The following is a 23,383-nucleotide window of genomic DNA, read 5'->3' as shown; positions in this document are numbered from 1 at the left end:
AAAAAATACATACGCATACTTCCGCCATGAAACGTTTATGTAGTTATGCCAGTCAAAGCTGCGTTTTAAATGCGCATAATGCATTGAAACCAAACGCATTCTGTCGTGCCTCATGTTAGTTGTTAACGTCAAATGTCTGCGCAAATCTCCGCATTCTGTGCTCCAGATTAGCCAAAAGTCAGGAAACAACGCTGAACACGCAAATACAAATAACATTATTATTGAACGTTGTACATTTATTACTCGTTGGTAGGTGTAGACATTCAATATTATGAAGGCATGCAAAAGCGCTTTTAGTCTATCGTCGTGGCAGAAAATGAAGTGTGTTTTGTGTCTTGGATAGACACAATGGGTAAATTAATGTATTGTGGTTTATATTTCATGCTCTTGTACTGTATGTGAATTCTCAGGTGCGTATGTTTTGTATTGTGTGTATCGCAAACTGTTTATGTTTCTATCTTAAATCTGTTGTTTACAAATCAGATCAAGTTGTTGTTGTTTATCAAGTCAGATAATATCATTGTAATACAAACTAACAAAAGCAAACGAATTCGTAAATGAATTGTTATGGAGACCACATGACTTTGTGTGTTTCCTGGATATATTCCAATACCTTCACCCATATGAAATTAAACGTTTAAGTTTTTATAATAACATTTGTTTTTCTTGATATATTTTATTCTGATGTTTTAGGATTGTTAACTCATTCTTCTGTGTTTGCAGATGTTCTTCGGTCTGGGTTAACTTTTTCTAAGCCTATTACCATGAGGTCGTAGCATGGATTAAACGTTCAGATCTTTCATTATTTTATTACCTCTGGAGTTTGCCCTGCTGGACATAGAAGGTGCCCTTCCTGCATAATGACCGGCAATGAGCGCCCAGGGAAGTCCATGTTTTGGCACCCTTTCACCGGCTTCAGGACACGCCTGGAGAGGGTCATGCTGGCCCGGAGTGAAAGTATGCCTGGAGAACCCGTCTTAAAAGTTACCATTACGGAGACCACGGTACTTGAAGCTGACTCGGGTGTGTGGAACTCCAGAGCTCTGGTGTATCTGGTGCTTTGGTACTTTTTCAGCTTCTGCACGCTCTTCCTCAACAAGTACATCCTCTCTCTTCTGGAGGGAGAGCCCAGCATGCTGGGTAAGTTTCTGAAAGCATGTTACATTCTGAATCATCCCTTGTGATCTGTGCTGATCAAACAAATCCAGTCCAATAAACAAGTAGTAAAACAATTGCCTTGGCAAACAATTAGTTGTTGTATCATATCAGTTTATTTGGCCCCGCTCCAAGTGAAGAAAAAATAGCTTATGTTTCGGGCCATTAATATTGCTTGCATTATAATTTGATGACAATTTTGTACATCCCCAACATGTCATTGCCGTAAGTAAAACAATCGATTGTAAGAGACGTTATATGATATAAATAAATATTAAAATAAAAGAATCATAAAATATGCATTTGTTGTACTTTTATTATGCATATATACATTTATATCATTGCTTTACAGTGAGTAGAAGGCATAAAATGTATTTGGAAAAACTTCGTCTACTGTTTCAAATCATTATTTTAAAATGACCTCATTTTAATTCTTAATACATGGATTGTTCAAACTTTTGAAAATTAGTATAAGCAAAAAGAAGATTAAAATGCTGTAAAAATGTATAAGAAATAAGTAGTTTAAATATTTAAATCACCATTGAGAAAAGCCCAGAGGTAAAATGTCTTTATGTTTATGGTAATGAGAATGTGCAGGGGATGATACATTACGTATTTACATTAACACTGTCTTATTTAGCATCTCTAAACTAATATAACTTTTGATTTTGGGATTAAATTAGTTTTAGACGTGTTTATTTGTGGGAGATTTGTCCATTTAGCATCAAAGACGTAATTGAACCTCTTTGCCCTATTTAATAAGCACTTGTTCTGTATTGAACTATCCTTTGGGCCTGACGTGATTTTGTCGTTTAGGTGCTGTCCAGATGCTCTCCACCACTGTCATTGGCTGTGTTAAAATGTTTGTGCCTTGTCCCCTGCACCACCACAAATCCCGTGCTGAATTCCCCTCCAACTTTCTCATGATAATGCTCTTTGTAGGACTGATGAGGTTTGTTTGCACTGTACAGTAAATCCATCATTATGTGACCCGTACAGAAAATTGTGTTGCATTACAATATAGCTGTATAAGTTATTAACCACTATGTATTCCTATTTAGTTTAGGAAAATGCTCGATACATTGCGGTTGATGTGATATTGGTCATTGGTTAAATTGTGTTGAAATCACATTTGTAATATTTCACCCCGAGTCAAATTAAATCAATACTGTGCGTATAGAAAATGAATGCACATTTTTAGTACTTTATTTTAGTGTAATTTTTAGTGTTTTCTTTTACATTTTTCATCTCAATTTACAGTGATGATTTTTTTTCACAGTTATACCGTTTTTAGTTATACCAAACTACTTACAATTGGCGAAATACAACTGTTCTTTACAGTTTTCGTGATATGAACCCATTAGGAGTTAAAGTTAGTAGGACAACCGATTCTGCTTGAGATTTGTTTTCAAACGATCAATGAGGATAAAGGGCAGTGGATCTTGTTTTACTTGTGTTATTTTTTGTCCTCTGTTCTGTATGGTGTCAGGTTCACAACTGTTGTGTTGGGTTTGATTAGTCTGAAAAATGTAGCAGTGTCATTCGCTGAGACGGTGAAGAGCTCAGCGCCCATCTTTACTGTTATCATGTCCAGACTCATACTGGGAGAATACACAGGTACTGTGCCTACTGACTTGCTTGTCACTGATGTTTATGCAACGTTTTTGCTACAGGGTTGAATCATGTGAGTTGTTGAGGAGAGGCGTTGCTGTAGCTAAACTGGTAGAGCATTGCATTAGCAGCGCAAAGGTCTTGGGTACACGGAACACGCATCTGATAAAATATATACATTCAATGCATAAAAGCATCATGGCTTGCTATTACTTTTCTAGGCTGTAGGACGTGTCCTAAAAACTTATAGAGTGGACTCTTTTGACACCCTAGCATTGCTGAAGCAAATATTCCAAGGGCAAATATCACTCATATCTTCTTCTGAAGTAATATGCAACTCAACGCTTAATATGCTGTTAATGTTGTAGAAATAGTTCGGTTCTAAAATGGTTGACAGACAGCAGTGAAAAACAATAATAATAAAAATACTAAAAAGCAACTGACTTCACATTCATGCGTAGTATTGCGATACAAATATGCAAAAAAAGTTCAATCATATATTATTCCGGCTGCTAAAACTAATACAGCTTTGTACTGTCCTGTCCAAATAACGGTGTAAAAAATGCCAAAACAGACAACTTAAAAAAAAAACTGCTACGATATTTTGTCCGTCGTTTGTTGTTTACTGAAGCTGCTAAATCACACTTCTCGTGTTGTATTTGCTCTAAACCGAGTTGTTAGTTTGTCTGTTGTTGCGTTAATAATTTTGTTATTCAGCTGGTGTGCTTCATGATTTTATTACATTTTATCTGCGGTCTATAATTTCGGTACTGCCACTTGGTGTCCACTTTTGAAGCGAAAACTAGTGCATTTACTACAGTATGTCCTGATGTACATGTTCACTGCTTGGCTTGCTTTATATAATAATTGCTCCATGTGTCCTGTGGCAGGTTTCTGGGTCAATATGTCTCTGTTTCCTGTGATGGCAGGTCTGGCTCTCTGCACGGCCACTGAGATCAGCTTTAACATGCTTGGCTTCTCTGCCGCTCTCTCCACCAACGTTATGGACTGGTAATGCTTTCAATGATGAAAACTTTCTTGAGTGAAAATGATGCTTTCGCAGTAAACAGTCGAATGCTCAGATGTCATGTTTCAGTTTACAGAATGTGTTTTCTAAGAAACTGTTGAGTGGGGACAAGTATAGGTTCAGGTGAGTGCTGGAGATTCGTAAACATTTGCAGGATGTGTAAAGTTCGGTGGCACTGTATGTCAACGCTGTCCTTGTAATTTATCTTGTGTAGTCCTTCAGAGCTTCAGTTTTACACCAGTGCTGCAGCGGTCATCATGCTTATACCAGCTTGGGTTTTCCTGATGGTCAGTTGGAACAGTTCACACCACCTAACATGCACACACTTCACACATGCAAATAGTGTTGCTTTCGTCAACGAAAATTATGACTAAATATGGTCGTCAACGAACCTTTATCACGTGACGAAAACGAGACGAGACGCGACGTAAATGCTGGTCATGTGAAGATGACTATAATTAACTGTATAATGCAATATTGTTGACGAATAAAAACGAGACTAAATGTGGTTTACAAATAAAAACTATGCTAAAATGTCTCTTCATTTTCGTTGACCAAAACGAGACGAGACGAAATGTTATAACGTTATTTCGTCTGTTGCTTTAACCTAGATGCGGAGCGGAATCCTGTTATTTAAATGTCATCTGGCTGTTCTGCATGTCTGAGTGAATTATGTGCACAGTTTAACATACAACACGAGTGATGGTCGAGGATTTATCTGCGTCTGCACTGTATGAGGATATGAACACATGAACTTCATCTCCAGAGTTGCTCTGAGAGTTTATTTTACCAGCGCTTACTGTTTGAGTGAAGCTACCAGCAAACACAAAAACTCAAGCGTCTTCCCAAAGACCCGTCAAAATAAAAGTCCCGTTAAATTGAACACTCAGACAAAAAATACTTTAGTGAACTATAATAACTTTAAACCTCTCTAGCTCCAGTGCTATGTGCAAAAAAGTCTGCATTAATTTACTGCATTCTGTATGCTACTACAGGGCACTGAGGGCAGTCACTCTTTTCCTGTTGGTTCTTTGCAATGCTGGCAAATGTAACCTTCCAGTTGACTTGCGAAATCACTTCCATTTGTTTTATTAATAAAGGATATTGATATTGATTTTAATAGTCACACAGCAAGAAAAAGAAAATTTGTATAGGAAAAATATGCACCGAGAATCGTTTTATCATCGCATCGCAGCCCTCTGAATCGTAATCGAATCACATCGTGTCGTGCCTAGAGATTCCCACCCCTACCGATGGCCGTAAATTCAAATCAGACGTCTTCCATGTCTGGAATCAATGTATTCTGAGTCTACAAGGTAACAATAATATAATAAGATAACCTTGTTTGAAATGGGTTTGGCTAAAAGAAAATTTTGGTTTCGTCTATACTACTAGGTACTTATACTATATTGACTGGGTTAAATAGAATTGCATTACTAAAAAGAGACTAAAATACAATTTTCATTGACTAAAACTAGACTAAAATGTCATCAGTTTTCGTCGACTAAAACTAGACGAAAATAGTCATGGATAATTCTGACTAAAATAAGACTAAAATGCTCAGACTTTTAGTCGACTGAAACTTGACTAGACTAAAAAGAGTATGAACGTGACTAAAACTAATAAAAACTAAAATGACAGCTTGACACAAAGACTAGAAAAACTAAAATTAAAACAGGCCGCCAAAAACAACACTACATGCAAATCAATTAGGATCAGCTAATTTGAAAAAAAAGGTCAAGGAATCACAGACATAATATAATATTATAAGTGTTTGCAATTTAGCCTATTTACCTTAGTCAAGCCGGAGTCCCTTTCACTATTAAAGATCCAGTGTATGAAATTTAGCGGCATCTAGTCAAGTCAACTTTATTTATATAGCGCTTTTTAGTCATTTCTCCTATACATTTTAAAGGGGTCATATGGCGCGAATACGTGTTTTTCTGTGTCTTTGGTGTGTTATAAGTTGCCCATGCATGTATTAGACACGTAAAATTGCACAAATTGAAGTGTCGGAACAAAAGATGCATTCTATCTAAAAGCGAATGCTCACCCAGACCTGCCTGAAACGCCTCGTGTAACCACACCCCCACAACTCTAAGTCAGTTCGTGGTATGATTTGACTAAGACCGCCCAAATGTATATGCAAGTAAGATGGGCGTACCTGTCAGCACAATTGCTTTGGAACCTGATGTTCCAAATATGGTAAGAGGTGTTACATTTCCGTCACACGCTTGCAGTATTCGACCAATCACTGCACACTGGTTAACTGTCCAATCATAGCACACCTCGCTTTTCAGAGCGATGAGCTTTGTAAAAAAATCTGCGCGTTTCAGAGAGGCAGGGCAAAGATACAAACATGCAAGGTATGTGGAAAATACAGCGTTTTTGAACCTTAAATCGTGTATACACATTGCATTACATCTAAAACAAACGATAATATTCGTTTTAGCCGTGTCATATGACCCTTTTAATACCAGTGGCCTCAGGTACTAAAAGCCTCCGGTCGAGCATCATTATTACTTTTGCACAAACTTTCCCTCAGAGATTTGAATCCATCACTAACCCTAAGTATTCCGCTTTGGCTCATAACTCGTTTTGCAGCGTTTGTGCTGTGGACATGAATGATGCCTCAAATTGAGTGGCACGTTCAGGAAAGGTGTGACAAGGATTTTCAACTAGCAGACTATTTAGGGGGTGTAAAACGAACAACCAGAGCCTTGAATTTAGTCAGTGAGCAGCCTCCCGCAACACCCCTAACAAGCACATGGCCATGCCCTTAACATAACCTATAACACCATAACAATGCCTTGGCATTAAGTAATTTATCATTTGTTTATGTATAATGACTTTATATTACTATAGTATATTTATTTTATCTTTCATGCTGTTGTTAGTCCATCAGCTGCTGTGTGTTTACGACCACATAAACTGCATTAGTACCTTAAATGTCACTGTTCTGTATATTCTAAAATATTAGCAGTATGAAGAAAGAACAGAGGACGCACTGATGATGTTTTTGTACTGTAGGATATACCTGTGATCGGGAAGAGCGAGAGAAACTTTAAAGTGTCCCAGGACGTTGTGTTGCTTTTGCTGTTCGATGGGGCTCTGTTCCACTTACAGAGTGTTACAGCATATGCCCTCATGGGCCGCATCTCTCCCGTCACATTCAGGTCTGTATATGACCCGTCTGGGAAAATAGCTTTTTTTTTTTAAATATTGTTTGTGAGATTCCCCCTTTGGTGTAAGCGTATTGATAGTGTATTTTGATATGAATGAATAAAAGTAGTGATGACTTTATCCTCTCTTTTAGTGTTGCGAGCACAGTAAAGCACGCTCTCTCCATCTGGCTGAGCATCATTGTTTTCAGTAACCCCATCACTGTGGTGTCTGCGGTGGGCACGGTCATGGTGTTCGGGGGAGTTCTGCTTTATAACAAGGCGAAACAAATGCAGAGAGACGTTCTTGTCCAGCATTCTCTCGTCCAATCAGATTCGGATCAGAAACCCCTTATCCAAGACTGTGAAGCCACATCTGCCAAATAAACTGTAATATGGTTGTATTCCACCCCAAAGGAGTTGTGTGGATTTCAGTCCTTTCCCAGATTTTGACCCAGCCAGGCACATTCATCAGAGCAGGAAGAAAAAGGGTGTAAACGAAATAAAACGCTTGGGATTTCTTTACGCTAGCTCTTTCTTAAATTTTGGAATCACATTAAATAAGAAGTTGTGCCTTTATATGATTCATTCTTTTCGGTTTCGGGACCCATCAGTTTTCCTTAGAATGGTGAAAATAAATGGAGACTAAACAAAGTTTAATTTCACATTTCTGTTGGGGGAACATCACCAAGAAATATGCAGATCACATTTCATCCAAAAAAGCATGATTTATTTTTCTTAATTTTGGGGCAAAGAATTTCATTGTGTAAAGTATCTTGCAAGTTCTTTGGATAAAATGATAGCAAGCACCTGTTTTCTTAGGCTTCCAAAGTTCAATGTAATGCATTCCACCACTTTTCTTAAAAAAAAAACTATTGTCATGTCGTCTGTGCACATACAGTCCTCTGTAACAGAACTCTGAATTGCGATTGCAGTCATTGTAGCCATGGCTGTTAGCACCCTGTGTTTTTACTTGTCTTGTCATGATTTACTGGAACCACAGGTCATGCTATTAAAAAAAGAGTTTCTCGAGTTATGTGGCTTATGTTGGATCAAGGACATAAATTTCATCACACTTTTAACTGTTGGATTACTGTGAAAATACTTGATGACTTGCTTTTTAGTCGGAATGTATTTTGAGCTTCAGTTTAAGTTAATAAGGTTTTTTTGTAATTTGTTGTAAATCTCTCTCACTTTTTTTGTTGACGTTGCGTAACTGACAGACAAGAAGTAGACAAGTCAGATATGATAAAAGAATACTTGAAACTGGGCAGTGTTTGAGGTAGTAAACTTATGGTTCAGCTGTGGTGGGTTGCACATAAATGACATGTACAATAAGATGACCTGTATTTTATATGTCATGTTAAATAATTACTTGTGGGAATTGTATAATTTGGTCTGTATATGTGCATTTTTAACATGAGTCAATTTAAATGAATTTTGCAATTCTTTAATAAATATATGAACTTCAACATTTGTTTTTTATGCATTTAGCCTGAATAACCTAGGAAATATGTGTAGTACGGTTGTCTTATCTGTTAATGATTGTGTATGTCAGCCAAGTTACTTTCATCAACCTTTAGAAGAACACTAGCGTAGGGACCACATGAGAGCTGCAAGCAAGACTTGGATTTTGATTTCATGGCATCTTTAGGAGGAAAAAGAAAGTTATGTCAGGCAAAGGGGGAAAACATCTGTGGTTTGCTTCCTATACAAAAGGACAGTGCAATGGGTTTCATTAAAATGAAAGAAAACACAAATATAAAAGGAGAATCAAACATAACCCATGAAATGTAATGAAATAAATCACCAAAAAAGACAAAAGCCTTTTTGTTTTACATAGTTTTCATGCGTTCATCATTCACTTCATTATTATCTATTCTCATTCAGTCTTTGTCAATATTGTAAATGTTACAAATCAAAGCTACTTTGACTACAAATAAAAAGATCATGACAGAGTTAATATCAGATCCAGCAGCAGGTGGCGCTGTGAGATCTTCAACGTTTGCGCGTGACATCCAGAGAAACCTTTAGAACCGGATGTTATCAGACGGAAGCTCGCGGAATGACTAGTTATTCTTCCGGTGTTGTGTGAACGCGCCGAATAAAGTACAGGTGGGTAAAGCGCTTAAGTTATCAGTATTGATAGCACGTTATCTGAGCACCAATGAACGATTTACCAAGTGCTTGTATGTGATTTATGATTTATTAGAGTATGCTAACACACGCACGGGTGTAAAGATGATCGAGTTAACGTAACTATAACGGTGGTCAGCTGATTAACGTAAGCCTCCTTGAAATAACACAAACATACTTAAGAGTGAACGGCCATGTAAATAAATACTGCATGACTTTTGTAATCTTTTTCAAGATACTCTTAGATCTGCTGTATTTGAACCATACGTGGTACGCGTTGGCGCTCTAGTAACGTTATAGTGTCATCATCATGGTTCTCGTTATGTTTTTGCATTAGTTAGTTTGTTTGTGTGTTTGGGCAGTACATGGCAAATATATATTAATTATGCTAAGGGTGCTTAGAAACCTAAACCTGAGTGATTCTCACGGAATCATGGTTTCAAGATGTCAAATACGATTTTCTTGAAAACACTCGCGCCAACCTTTTTATTCATTAAAAACGATGTATGACGTGTTTAAAAGCATTCATTAAAATCCTTTACTTTACTGACCTTTTACCGACATTTTTTTTTTTTTACAAAAAAGGCCTTAAAAATCTCATTAGTGACCATTTATAAACTCAATCAATCCTATGCCATCTTTTGCTAAAACTAGAAAAGTAGTCATGCTTAAGCACGTTTTTGTTATCATTTGAGCACAACTAACATTAGTAGAACATCCAGTTCTTTATTTTTCAGAAGAAAAACATGTTACGGTCATTATAATTTCAGCAGAAAAAGCAATAAAATACTAAAATTGATTTCGATGTTAAAATAATGCTTTGTGCATGTAATCTTTGCTTCCGTGATGTTTCAGTGGTTTTGTGAGAATTATCTTATATTCTTTTACTGAACGTGTCAGGTATCAGAATGCTAGTATGTACTGGTACTGGTGTTTATTACCATATTCTTGGACCATTCTGAGTACTGTGGAGTAGACAAAACATATGGGACGGACTAGACTGAAATGGTGGTGGACCGTGTTTTCTGTTTGACAGATGGATGGAGGGAAGAAATTGAAGTCATAAGTGATGAATTATATTTTGATGTAAGCTCATGTTTCTTTTGAATTACACACACAAAACATTTCCTCATGATCATTTTTGTCTGATTCACAGTTTATTGAACTGCACGTCTGTTTTACACATCTATACCTCTGTTACCGAAACCTTCTATAATGAGTTTAATGTTAGAATCTAACTTCCCTAAAGCTTGTTCTGTCATTTGTGCTCAGGAAAGATAGTGCATGTTGACGTGTATAGCTAAACATAAAAGCCCCTCAGCAATAACAGTGTGTTGGTTTTTGTAGGGAGGTGATTTGGAGCTGATGGGGGACGAAAAGGAAACCTGGAAAGTAAAAACATTAGACGAGATTTTACAAGAGAAGAAACGGAGACGAGAGCTGGAGGAGAAGAGCGATCCTAAACGCCATAACAATGTAAGAAAAACATTTCACAATCATTCGTTTCGATCTGACCAATGACTGCATGAGCAGGGTTTTTCCTGGCTCAAAATGAGGCGGAGGTGGTGCCATCCTGATCTTGTACACACACACACACAGACACGTAGGCCTACCGTACCTTTAAGTGGCTTAACTAAAGTGACTTTGAGTTTGACATATTAAAAGTTCTATTCAAATTAGATAAAAATGACAATTATTAAGTTACATAAAACATTACTCTTTGATTTGGTTTTATTCAACCAAACAGAAATGTTTTTTTAATCAAATAAAGCTTTTTTTATCATTTCAACTAACTTTTAAGCCCACAATAGCCAACTGAACTAACCAGTCTTTCTAAATGAGCAAAGCTCATTCACATCTTGCATTCACTTTAAATGATTCAAGGATCTCTTATTTTCATTAGTTTAAATGAATCTGTTCAAATGAGTCATTTGTGTGCGAGTCGTTCTGAACGCAATATGCGTTCATACTGGCGAACTCGCTGTGTACATTATACGCTGATTCAACGATCCAACTGCACAGCTAAAGACATTACAATGATGTACGTCATGTTAATTTAATAAATTTCAAGAAATTAAACGTACTTGGATGCAAAACAAACAGCCGTGAAACACAGTCTGGCTCTTGTCCTGGAACTCTTTTTAGCGCCTCAGTGTGCTGATAACAAAACAGCGCTTCCACTGTGGCGTAATGCCGCAACTGCAGTTACAAATGATAGTCTGTTAAATGCACGCAGCATTTCTTGTGAACACTCGCAACATAATTTTGGCGAGAGCCTGAGGCGGCACGACATTTGACGGAGGCGACCGCCTCCAATTTCTCTATGCAGGAAAAACCCTGCATGAGTAACAAGTTGGAGTAAATAAATGGTATAGCAACTGTCATAATGAGTATCATAATGAATTGCAGTCATGTGAATCGGTTTTACCTTTTGAATGAACACCCTTTCTTTTAAAGCCAAATGCATAAAATGACTTATTTTGACTTATTTGTTTGCATCGTCTCTGGATAGACGGATGATCGTGAATCCAAACGGGATACTCCGGAGGAAGGGGAGCTACGAGACCACAGGATGGAAATAACAATACATAATTCACCGTATGCGAGGGAAGACTCGACAGAAGACAGGTTACTATCACCGTGTCTGAATGTCCAATAACATCAATTTATAGAGTTAGGACTTTCTAATCAAACAACAGTCAATTCACTACAATTTACGTTGCATGCGAGAAGTTGCAGGTGTCTTAGCACAGTCGTATTTTAAATGTTGAATGTTTTTGTGCAGAGGAGAGGAAGATGAATCTTTGGCCATTAAACCCCCACAGCAGATGGCCAGAAAAGACAAATCATACAACAGAAAAGAGGAGAAAAGAAAAGATAAGAGGAGACGCAGGAGCCATTCTGCAGAAGCAGGTCTGATCTAAAGATAATCAGTAATGATTGGCATTACTGCTATTTAGACCTTTACAAGGGATGTACTAGTATAGTTTAGACCGATACGATTGCCAATGTTTATGACTATTGTCACAGCTACCTAACATTTAATTCTTTTCCATACTACAACTCCATAAATCTTTTCAATAAAACGATCCGTGTAAAAAACAACCAGATTTTGTTTAAATGAACCGTATGTCCCTCCAGCAGGGAAACACGTGCGCGTGAAAGACAAAGAGAAAGAGAAGAGAGAAAGTGAGAGAAGGAAGAGACAGTGGCAGGATGACACCAAAGTAAGAAGAGATTATGACCGACAGAAGCGGAGAGATCAGGCCAGAGATCACTCTCGGAGAGAGAGGTACATCATACACACAGCCATCTGTCAGAATAAAACAACACTTTCCTGGAGAAGCTTCCTGAAGCATATAAACAGCATTCGAATCTTAACTCATTTTCTGGCATGTTCGACAAAGTTGGACTGCGTAGAGTTATTTACACAATGAAAACGCAATGACCAAACTAAAATAGTATATATATTTCAAATGGATATATAAATCAAAATATTTTCATTATTTGACTGTTTTCATGTGATCCCGAAGACCCTGACTGAATGGTTTGTTTGATCTCCATGAGCAGGGGTGGAAACCCCCGAGTTACCGGCATTACCGTGCCTTTTATTTTATAGGGATCGTCTGGAGCAACTAGAGCGGCAGCGGGAACGAGAGCGAAAGCTCCGTGAACAGCAGCACAAAGAGCAGAGAGAACAACGGGAGCTAAAGGAGAGAGAGAGAAGAGCCGAGGAACGTCGCAAAGAAAGAGACACCCGCAGAGAAGGTATGGAACAGACATCGTACAAGACCTTAATTCTCAGACAACATGACTTTTATAAAATCCCAAGCGCCAATCTGACTAGCGTACTTCACGCAAGTTCCAAGATTCGGTCAGCACAGATTTTTATCAGTTGTTTATAGACGGTTTCATCTTAACAACATAAATGAACATTACTGCGCATGCGCACTTTTGTGACCCCCACTGAACTTCCAGTACACATTTACAAGCAATAGAGTGCCTGTAGATTATTTCTGATAACAATCGAAAGAAACTGAGAAGAAGCGTTACTTGGCTAAACTTGTCTCTCCAATATTTCGAATTTAGACTGCGATACCAAGCTCAACCGCTATGCGACCAAACTACAGGACCCATTCAACAAATTGTTTATTTAATAAAGTGAACATACAACAAAATTCAACATTTAAGACCATTATTATACAATATAATAATATTAACATAAATAAAATATAAATAGTTAAATATTAGACATTAGCCAAACACAAACCGGAAGCTAACTGGGGGTCAGGCGCACATGCATCCGATGAAACGGTCTATAGGCTTTGAGCACTTCTGAGAGAGAACCAGTTTAGTGCAAATTTGTTTGGTTTTAATCTCTGAACATAAACATCACGGGTTTGTTTTCACATAGTGATCAAATGTATGCTAGTGCGTAAAATTATCAGAAATCTGAGATATAAGCTGCTGTATGTATTGGCTTGATTTGACATCTGTTAAATGATTTGGTACGTTCAGGGCCCGTGTCTCATCATAGAGGGGTTCCCATTGAAGAGTATGCGGACAAAAGCCGCTCTCGGCACCGCAGCCGCAGTCGGAGCCCTGTTCGGTTGCAGAGAGAGCCGAAAGCAGAGAGCAGCGAACAACGCCGAGCAGGTACTAGAAATCGTATCAAACGATTCACATAGACTTCACACCGATTTTCTTTAAAGCATTTTTGACTGCACATTGATACTTTGATAACTTTTTGTTGGCACACAATCACATGTATGTGCGGTCATGCCGATATTCAATTTTGCATGTGTGATGTTGCTTTTATACGGTTTACTAAACACCTTAATGCAGGGGGTCCCCAGGTTCAGTCCTGGAAGGCCAGTGTCCTGCAGCGTTTAGCTTCACCCTTAATCAAACACACCTGAAACAGCTAGGCAGAGCAGAAACTTGCAGGCAGGTGTGTTGAGGCAGGTTGGAGCTAAACGCTGTAGGACACCGGCCCTCCAGGAACAAGTTTGGGGACCCCTGTTTTAATGATTCTTTCATAAAAGGTTACATAGAAGATTACCAAAAAGGAATTCACGTTCCAGTAACTTCCAGTTTGTGTTGTCTTGAATGGGTTTAATGGCAGTTATCTTTGTTTGCAGTGCGGGAGGGGAAGACTGAGGATAAAGATCTTCTGGCTGATCTTCAGGATGTTAGTGACAGCGAGAGGAAGACCACTACACCAGAATCCACACTGGGTACGTCACACTTTCTGTCTTTGTCTGTCTGTTCATACCAGGTGGGGTTAATGTGTGTTGATCATGTGTGTGCATGTATGCGTTTGCTCAGGATCTGGATCTGAGGATGATGATGGTGACGGTGATGAGAATGATGAGGAAGAGTCCAGCAGTCCGAGTGATGGAGACGAGGACGGTGAATCAGCATCAGACACTGAGGGGTCCGAACAGAGCGGAGGTTGGTCTATACACACACCTGCACAAGCAATATTAAAAAAGATGAGAAGGGAGATGAAGAATGAGAGCTTGTGCCTCTTTCGATTTTTATTTATATAGCACTTTTCACAGTTTTGCATTGTTGCAAGACTGCGTTACAGGTAATATATGGGTCAGTGACAAAACTGATTTTTTTTTTTTTTTTAATGGATGTAATGCCCATTTTTCAGTTCGAAACAATGTGTTTAGTTTAGTTTGTTGAAAAACGTCTCGATGTTAATGTTTGCGGTTGTACCACACTGACATTTAAAGTCCCAGTGAAATTAAAAATGACAATTCATATTCTTTCATGAAATATTGCAGCGTTTATAGTAAATAGCTTATCAATGTGGGTCATTTTCTTTTTAAAATTCATGTACCCTCATAATCTTCAGTTAAAATCTTCCGCCCTGAAATGACTATCCATCTCAAATGACGTAAACTAGACGGTTTGGCCGGAGCATCCGTTAATCCCCTTCAACTGTCAGTCTGCTGCCAGTTTCATTTCAAAATGCAACAGCTGTTTTTACACATCCAATCAATATGCAGTAAAAAACGCAAGCCACGGCCACTAATTTTCTCTTTTGAAATTCCTTTTCACTCTGAAATGTGTTCGAATACGGAAGTAAAAACGATCACAACTTCCAGTTCACTGGGATTTTAAGAACATCCAAATTGTTGGTCAAAAGTTTTTTAGTTATTTCAAATCTTAAAAAGTACTTACATTTGTGAAATTTGTTTACAGCAAAGGTTTCGAAAAGAAAAAAAATAATGCCACATGTCATGTTATGAACTTTTAATAGTTGTCTTAATCTGTTCATTTGTTTGGACAGTTGCGCCGCCTGCCACTTTACCAGTTTGAGATACCAAAGCATAAATAAATATTTATGATTAAAAAATCCTGAAAATGAATTTAAACTATACAAGTTATTTTAAAAGAGAATCATGCCCCCGGACAGAAAAAAATGCATGTCATGTCATTAGCTGGGTTTCCATCACCCCGGTTTTATGTGTATTTTGAAGTTTCGCACCAGAAACTATTCCAATTTTGCGCATAAGCTAAATTCACAACTTTGGATGGAAACCCGGCTATTGACCCATATTACAGATAGTAGTGATAGAATAGAAAAAATTGCACTGACAATGTTTGTAAGTTAGTAGTCAGAATGTTCTATTTATAGGTCTAACAAGCAAGTGTGTATCAAATTTACTAAAATACTGACTCAGTGATACTAACCTGAAAAATAATTGTTTGTAAGATCTTGTAAGAAGCTGGGCTTCTGTATGCCGTTTAAATAAAAGTCCCGCTTTCGATGCGAATTGGCCAAATGATAATGCTTCCACCAGTGCTGTCAAAAGTCAAGTTAGTGTTTAGTGGAGGCAGAATGAAGTGTTCTTTATTGATGAGCGTTTTCACGCCTTAAATACTACATGAATAATGAAATGAATGTTGAGCCGTTCTTATGAGTTTACATGGAGGTTAGTATAAAGCCTTGGAAGCTATTTAGTATGGACAGTTTTTTTAGAATATTTCAGCCACCTGAAAACTGTATGTACATTTTTGTTCACATTATTATACCTTATATGTACATTTGTTTTCTCAGGTGAGTTAAGCGATGAAGACCAGTCAGAGGAGGACGATGACAGAGAGAATGGAAATCACATTCCACCTAGTGAGTGTTGGATAGATGTCTGTTTTTTTATTTACTTGGTAGTGTACAACATCTCTTACATTACATTGAATCTTGTCTCTGTAACAACGGCTGTTTATGACGACAGTTCCAGGGTCACGGTTTGATCATGATTCAGAGGCAAGCGTTGAGGAAGAGGAGGCAGAGGAAGGTGAGGAGGCCGGAGACGTCACGCCTCAGTCTCCTTCTCATTCAGCCACTCCAGAAGACAACTACATTCCTGAATCACCTCCCATCTCACCCGTCGAGCTGAAGAAAGAGCTGCCCAAATACCTGCCCGCTTTACAGGTACGCAGACATACACGCGTTACTTTTACACCGTCACACAAACATGATGTTCAGTGTTCATCAGGTTTCTTGCTTTTGCTGTGCTTTAGGGCTGTCGGAGTGTAGAGGAGTTCCAGTGTTTAAACCGTATTGAAGAAGGCACTTATGGAGTCGTCTACAGAGCCAAAGACAAGAAAACGGATGAGATCGTGGCCCTGAAGCGACTGAAGATGGAGAAGGAGAAAGAGGGCTTTCCCATTACCTCACTCCGAGAGATCAACACCATCCTGAAAGCCCAGCATCCAAACATCGTCACCGTCAGGGTCAGACGGCAGTGTTCTCTTCTAAGGATTTACTTTATGAATATGCTCGATTTGTTAATGATTAATAATAATAGATTTAAAACGACATTTTTAAGTAGGTCATTTTTGTAGGGTTTAATAATAATTAAACATGATCTTGTTTCATTTCAAATGACTTTATTCCTAGTTTGAATCAAGTTAAGAAATGCCACTCTTGATTTTTCTGGCTGTTGTAGGAGATTGTCGTGGGCAGTAATATGGATAAAATCTACATTGTGATGAATTATGTGGAGCATGATCTGAAAAGTCTCATGGAAACCATGAAGCAACCCTTTCTACCCGGTATGAACACACACACCAGTTCAAATGAATGATGTAATGGTGACATCTCTGAAGATTTGAATGTTTTTTTCTTCTGCAGGTGAGGTGAAAACATTGATGATTCAGCTTCTGAGAGGCGTTCGTCATCTCCATGACAACTGGATCCTTCATCGTGACCTGAAGACCTCCAACCTGCTACTGAGTCACAAAGGCATTTTAAAGGTAGACTTCCAGCTGTTGAATTTGCTGCAAATGATGCAAATGATCGCATGATACAGAAATGTGCTTATATACTAGTAAGAATATGTTTTCTTTTACTGTTGGTCATTCAGAAGGGCAGTTAAAAAGCAATAATGTCATAGATTAAAAAGAGTTGGAGTTATTTACAGTTAATATTTCTAAAATGAAATATATATTTTGTTTTCATAATAGAAAAGACCATTTTAGTCGATGTGTGATGATAAATTATAGCAATTTTTTCACTCAATGAGAGACTAATATATTTCTAGGAAAATAGAGTTTTGTCTGTTTCCTAATGTAAACATGGGAAATGCTTTTTTCTTTTGTAGATTGGAGATTTTGGTTTAGCCCGGGAGTACGGCTCTCCGCTCAAACCCTACACTCCTGTGGTTGTCACACTGTGGTACCGTTCACCTGACCTGCTGCTGGGGGCAAAGGTCAGTGACATACATGTTCAAGCAGGACATTTACCAGTGTTAAATGTCTTCATAGAGAACAGGTTTCACAGTGCACCTCAAAAATATCCATCATTTATAGTGAAAAGTCAAACATTTATGCCAGGCTGTTTTTGAAGTGCAAGAGTCAGGTTCCAAAGGTAGAAATGCAGTTCTTTTCTCAGACGTCTCTAAAGGTCATTGCACATTGATTTTTCGCACTTTAAAGCAACACTTTGTAGTTTTTTCGACATTACAATAATGTCCCTAAAATTGTTTCAATTGTAGAACAACTTTTAACTGGACGAATTCTACTCGCGCTGCTACCTGAGCAGCCTCATAGCGGCTATAACCACACTCTGTCAGTTCTGTGTTTGGGTCGGTACACATAGCCCCGCCCATCCCCTGCCTGCGGAAGAGTGCGATATTATTTCCAAACAACGTTTCTGCATTCGATGGTTTCATCAGCTTAGTAAATAAATTCATGTGTATTGTGTTTCCCACGGGGAAGCTTATACATTATTTACAACACTTGTAATAGAAAGTTGCGCTTATCAACCACATGGGGGAGCCATTAGCAAAAGTTCAACAGTGTGGCTTTAAAAAATAAATATGACCGCACGTTGTCAATCACATTTACACACTGCCCCCGATATTTTTGTCCGTCATAAAAAAATCGGACCGGGTTCGATTTTCTGCATTTTTTGCATCCATAGCAAGCATTTTGAGAGGTGTTTTGACAATTCAGAGACACCGTAGAAGCAAGCGCCAAAATCCAGGATGGCACGAAGTACTGTATGAGAAACAAGGTGCAGATTACAAAGACATAGAATCTGAAGAGAGAGTTTGGCAGATGAGCAGATGATTGTGGAACAGTTTGATAACAGGATAGTAATTTACTGATTTTCTAGCCACGGTGCCAAACGCAAGAAGACCATACCTCAACATTTGGGTAACGTTACCGAAATCGGGGTTCCCGGGGCTGTTCGCAGTCTCCGTCGGTTTGTTTGTGATTGCGTTCACGGGAGAAACTGAAATACTGGAGTTTCAGGGGAGAAATAACATGGCGGCAGATGGGTGTGAAAAACGGGAGTGTTGACCAGAGGTTGCACTAGACTTTTTTTATTGTCCGTCATTTTGACGAACAGGGTCGTAAAAAATCGTAATCTATTATTACCCGTCACTATGGTGCAAGGTGGTGTTACGTGCTAATTAGCATGTACGTGACGTCATCACGCTGTACTTTCGTTTACTCCGAACTTACTGTATTTTAAAGAGTAAATATTTTGTTATTTTTAAGGTCCAACAAGTAACAAGTTTACGTACATACACGGTGTAAAAACACTTTCATTTTCTAATATTAGGCAGTTATTGTTACCTTACTTCTTGACTGACTTCATCTGTCTAATCCCGTCCTTTCTGTCAGCCTACTCTGATCTGATTGGTCAGATGGTCTAGTCTGCTGTGATTGGTCTACCGCGTGCAGTGTTGCAAATAGAACGTAGGCGGGCATTACACGGAGTGACGCAAATCTGACCCGGAACTGAAATTAGAACGACAGACGACTCGTTCGCATGATTCAGAGTATACTCTTTTTCTCCAAAGCCAATAACTTTATTCGTTCACTTTCGGCTACACAACTTGGCATACAGCTTACATTCACAAACAGCAACATTACACACTGCATGAAATGTCATTTTAAGGACATTGTAATATTTACTCTTTAATACAACTGAATGCTCAATAAAGCCGTTTCTGTTTATATTCATTTGTATATTCAATGTTTCCGTTGTCAGACATAAAATAATAATTACAGACAAATGTTTATGTTCATATGTCCAGTCAGTAACAATGACAGGCACCTGTAAAAGGTGTTTTGTACTCACTCACTAGTAAGCTGCGGTTTGGTCATGAATGTGCTGCTTCTGTCGCTCAATGAACAGAGAAGACACAGAGAGAGACATTTTTCCACTTTTCTGAGGGAAAAAACTCTGTAAAGTCCGCACCACTGCCCGCCTGTGTGTGTATGTGTGCACGCGAATGCATCTGCACCACGAGTCTCCGCTGACGGCGCACGCGTTTTCCAAAACGGACCAGGCATTAAAGAAAGCCAATCAATGGGAAACACGCATCCCTTCTCAATTGCATTCAGGGCAGAGGTAGTAGCCTACCTCTTGCTGCTTACCATCTCGTTCTGATGAAAGGAAATGATAGACGGGGAATTATTACAAATTGCCCTCATTGTAATCCGTCAAAATGACGGACGGCCTTCAGATTTTTCCGTCACTGGTAAAAAAAATCTGCCAATGACGGAGAATGTTTCAGATAACGCGACCTCTGGTGTTGACAGGTATGCAATAAAACGCAGGCAGAGAGAGTGACAGCCTACCTAGAGAGGGACTATCAATGGAGAGAAGCAAGGGATGAAAGGAGAGATGAGGAGAGAGGCAGAGCGACAGCAGCGTCAAACTGTATTGTTTTGCGGGGGGGAAAGTCGCTACAGATGTATTTTTAGGAAACGAATACGAAAAAATGTATAGGAAAATTTCGGACTGTATGTGCAAAGACCTTAAGCCTTGTAAGACAGAAAAACCATTAACTCTGAGTGATTGATCTAGCTATGCTGCTCTCGAAGCCAATTACTGAATTAATAGCAATGATTTTTCAGAGATCAATCAGAGACTTGACTGCTAGTATGTAAACCACAGCATGAAAAGTGCAGATACAACCACGATTTCCCATCAAGCATCGCAAGTGATGCAGTCCAACTGTCATTACTGTCAAACTGTTTATATAGTTATACATGCACACAGACATAGGTCAAAAGGTTTATATCGCACAGCCGTTTCAGATTGAATTTGATTAGTTGCAATAAGTATTTCTTAACTTGGTTTTCTTAGGTTAAAACTCTTTTACAACTTTGACGGCTTGTTTCAATAATAACATAGATGTCCCTTCCAGGAATACTCTACAGCTGTGGACATGTGGTCTGTAGGCTGTATATTTGGAGAACTGCTTACCCAGAAGCCTTTGTTTCCTGGCAAATCTGAAATTGATCAAATCAACAAACTTTTCAAGGTATGTTTTAAAGCATGCCACACATCTCAAATACTGCATGAATCAATGAAACATTGTTATAAAACTGTAAGAAAGCACATTTGGTTTTATGACATTGCAAAATGTATTGTGCATCTTAAAGCATTTTCCCCCATACAATGAAAGTCAATGGGGTCAGTTAGATGGACAAAGACATTCTTTAAAAAATCATCTTGGTGAACGGTTACATTAATGTCTTTCGACATGTCATGACTGTATGTTGTTTTAGTTTTCCCTTATCCACTTTCATCACTACCTCCTGTTCTGTGTGTGTGGTGACAGGACTTGGGCTCTCCCAGTGAGAAGATCTGGCCAGGTTATAGTGAGTTGCCTGCAGTAAAGAAGATGACATTTACTGAATACCCCTACAACAACCTCCGCAAGCGCTTTGGAGCGTTGCTCTCCGACCAGGGCTTTGACCTCATGAACAAGTAAGAGATCAGCATGCCAACACCATGTATGTGTGTTTAACATCTTACAGAAAGAATCTTACAATTCTACACTGATAAGGAAACACAGTACTGGTATTGGATCGGTATCCGACAATACGTACAATTCAGGTACTGGAATTGGATCAGTAAAGGAAAAAGTGGCATCGAGCCACAACTAAGTATTGTGCCATCTCATTTTCACAAACACATTTCTATGGTAAATAATCCAAATGAAGTGAGTAGCTTTTTAAACATTACCGTTAGTTCATTTCATTATTCTCGATCAAAGAGTGACAATGGTAGTTGTTTGAATTATAGTTTACATCTGTATCGAAAGAAATTGTAGTTTTTCTATCTGACTGCCTGCTGTACACCTGTTATCTCATTTGGCCCACAGTTCAGGAAGGTCAAGTCCCACCTGAAAGACACATTTGTTTGTGCAGTGATGATATAGAACTCAAATACAGAGGTGAAACATGAGATCTGTTCACAACTGAGCTGTAAATACCACAAGCATATGAGAGAAGAAAAAATGAAGGTCATGGGTAATGGTAAAAATACATGCTTTGAAATATGTATGATTTCCCCTGTTGGAGCTCTGTGGTTTTGACCACCAAAAACCAACGGATCAGTACAGTATATATACACATGCTAGTGCAGTAAGCCATAAAGTAAATGTGAAGAATAGATTGCCTTCTGTTTTCCTCTGCTTAAGTTTACAGCTCTACCACAACCCTGTGATCTTATGATTTTCACCCTTGTACAAGAAATGTAACAAGACAAGTAACTACTCTCCTTCAATATCTCCATTTTTATTGTGTTCGTTTTAGTCCTTTGTTGAACGCTTTTTTTTGGAAAGCGCCGAAACCTTTTTCTTGACCTGCTTAAATACAGACACCGTTTGATCTCAGGCCAGCGCTGAAACACGGAGGTTTATACAAACTCGATCTCTGACCCAATTCCCTGCTGCTCATTAACAGTTCCTACAGTGACGCTAGACGTTTACAGTAAAGCACACTTCCTAAGTTCATCTGTTTCTGCTGTTCCATTCGTTTGTCTGACAAAACGTCTGTCAACCTCAGATTTCTGACTTACTGCCCCGCCAAGAGGATCACTGCGGATGAAGCACTCAAGCACGAGTATTTCCGAGAGTCGCCGCTCCCCATCGAGCCCTCCATGTTTCCCACCTGGCCGGCCAAGAGCGAGCAGCAGCGAGTGAAGAGAGGAACCAGCCCGCGACCCCCAGAAGGAGGCCTGGGCTTCAGCCAGCTGGTATAAAAGCGTTCTAATGGTTTTAAAGTACACATGACTGCAAAATTTACCCCGGTTACTTTCCTTAAGCTCAATTTTTCAGTGATGTTATTCCAAGTCATCTTTTATCTCTCTGACATGGGCGATCCAAAGAGGGTGTATTGTGTTTTATTCTATTACAACGACACATAATTCAACCAATCCTAAATGAGGATTAGCTTTTGGTTACGTTGCTCTAAATGTGATCAACATTACATTTGATTCATCTGTTGTTCTCTGTAGGGTGATGATGACCTGAAGGAGACTGGCTTCCATCTGACCACTGCTAACCAGGGCGCCTCCAAAGCCGGTCCAGGATTCAGCTTGAAGTTCTAAGTGGCCACCCAGGCACCTTGATTCAGAGCCACGAGCAGTCTTTGAATGAATGACATGATGCCGAGACTCATTTGAGATGAAAGACTACAGCTCACCGAGCTTCATCGAGACAGACTCGTTTTTACTGGCACTGATAATCTACATGCAGTTCAAGCCCTTCATGGTCCTGATCTTCACCTGACTTACAACAGTGCTCTTTTGTCTTTTTAACCAACAGGAAAGTGGAGAACATGTTTAATTCTGAACTGTGCTGTCTGTAATTGTAGTTGGGTGAGAAGGTAGACTGTCAAAACCCATTTGACACTTAAATATGAAATAAAACTTTTTTTGTTAAACAACATACTACCATGTTTCTGAATACTGTACATTTTCAAGAATTGCCAGTATGTCCAGTCTAAAAGTCTTCTTAACAGT

The 23,383-nt window shown here is 38.8% G+C and overlaps 2 protein-coding genes across 9 annotated transcripts; both read left to right on the top strand.

Moving 5' to 3' along the window:
- The first annotated feature begins 75 nt into the window (after positions 1-75).
- On the top strand, positions 76-8,426 carry si:ch73-236j9.2 (solute carrier family 35 member E2A). 4 transcript variants are annotated; one of them, XM_057355994.1, is made up of 9 exons: positions 76-249; positions 724-1,140; positions 1,972-2,107; positions 2,645-2,772; positions 3,657-3,777; positions 3,863-3,916; positions 4,008-4,080; positions 6,824-6,969; positions 7,110-8,426. In XM_057355994.1, exons 2-9 carry the CDS (start codon positions 861-863, stop codon positions 7,339-7,341), a joined length of 1,170 nt encoding a protein of 389 aa, XP_057211977.1. In that variant the 5' UTR covers positions 76-249; positions 724-860; the 3' UTR covers positions 7,342-8,426. The 4 variants fall into 4 exon arrangements, with proteins under 4 accessions (XP_057211977.1, XP_057211975.1, XP_057211978.1 ...); XM_057355992.1 differs by having other exon boundaries at positions 76-352; XM_057355995.1 differs by having other exon boundaries at positions 76-410; positions 3,696-3,777.
- Positions 8,427-8,988: 562 nt separating this feature from the next.
- On the top strand, positions 8,989-23,283 carry cdk11b (cyclin dependent kinase 11B). 5 transcript variants are annotated; one of them, XM_057355989.1, is made up of 20 exons: positions 9,004-9,069; positions 10,127-10,176; positions 10,438-10,566; positions 11,603-11,718; positions 11,876-12,003; positions 12,235-12,382; positions 12,710-12,858; positions 13,609-13,746; positions 14,232-14,327; positions 14,419-14,544; positions 16,166-16,234; positions 16,341-16,540; positions 16,630-16,842; positions 17,058-17,163; positions 17,243-17,364; positions 17,712-17,819; positions 20,778-20,894; positions 21,195-21,343; positions 22,426-22,615; positions 22,877-23,281. In XM_057355989.1, the coding sequence occupies exons 3-20, from the start codon at positions 10,456-10,458 to the stop codon at positions 22,967-22,969; spliced, it is 2,379 nt and encodes a 792-aa protein (XP_057211972.1). In that variant the 5' UTR covers positions 9,004-9,069; positions 10,127-10,176; positions 10,438-10,455; the 3' UTR covers positions 22,970-23,281. The 5 variants fall into 5 exon arrangements, with proteins under 5 accessions (XP_057211970.1, XP_057211972.1, XP_057211973.1 ...); XM_057355986.1 differs by having other exon boundaries at positions 9,005-9,069; positions 12,232-12,382; positions 22,877-23,278; XM_057355988.1 differs by lacking the exon at positions 9,004-9,069 and adding an exon at positions 9,109-9,238 and having other exon boundaries at positions 12,232-12,382; positions 22,877-23,278.
- Positions 23,284-23,383: the final 100 nt, after the last annotated feature.

The sequence above is a fragment of the Triplophysa rosa genome, linkage group LG17 (assembly GCF_024868665.1).
Source record: "Triplophysa rosa linkage group LG17, Trosa_1v2, whole genome shotgun sequence".
Classification (NCBI taxonomy): domain Eukaryota; kingdom Metazoa; phylum Chordata; class Actinopteri; order Cypriniformes; family Nemacheilidae; genus Triplophysa; species Triplophysa rosa.
This window is presented reverse-complemented; position numbering and strand designations above follow the sequence as displayed.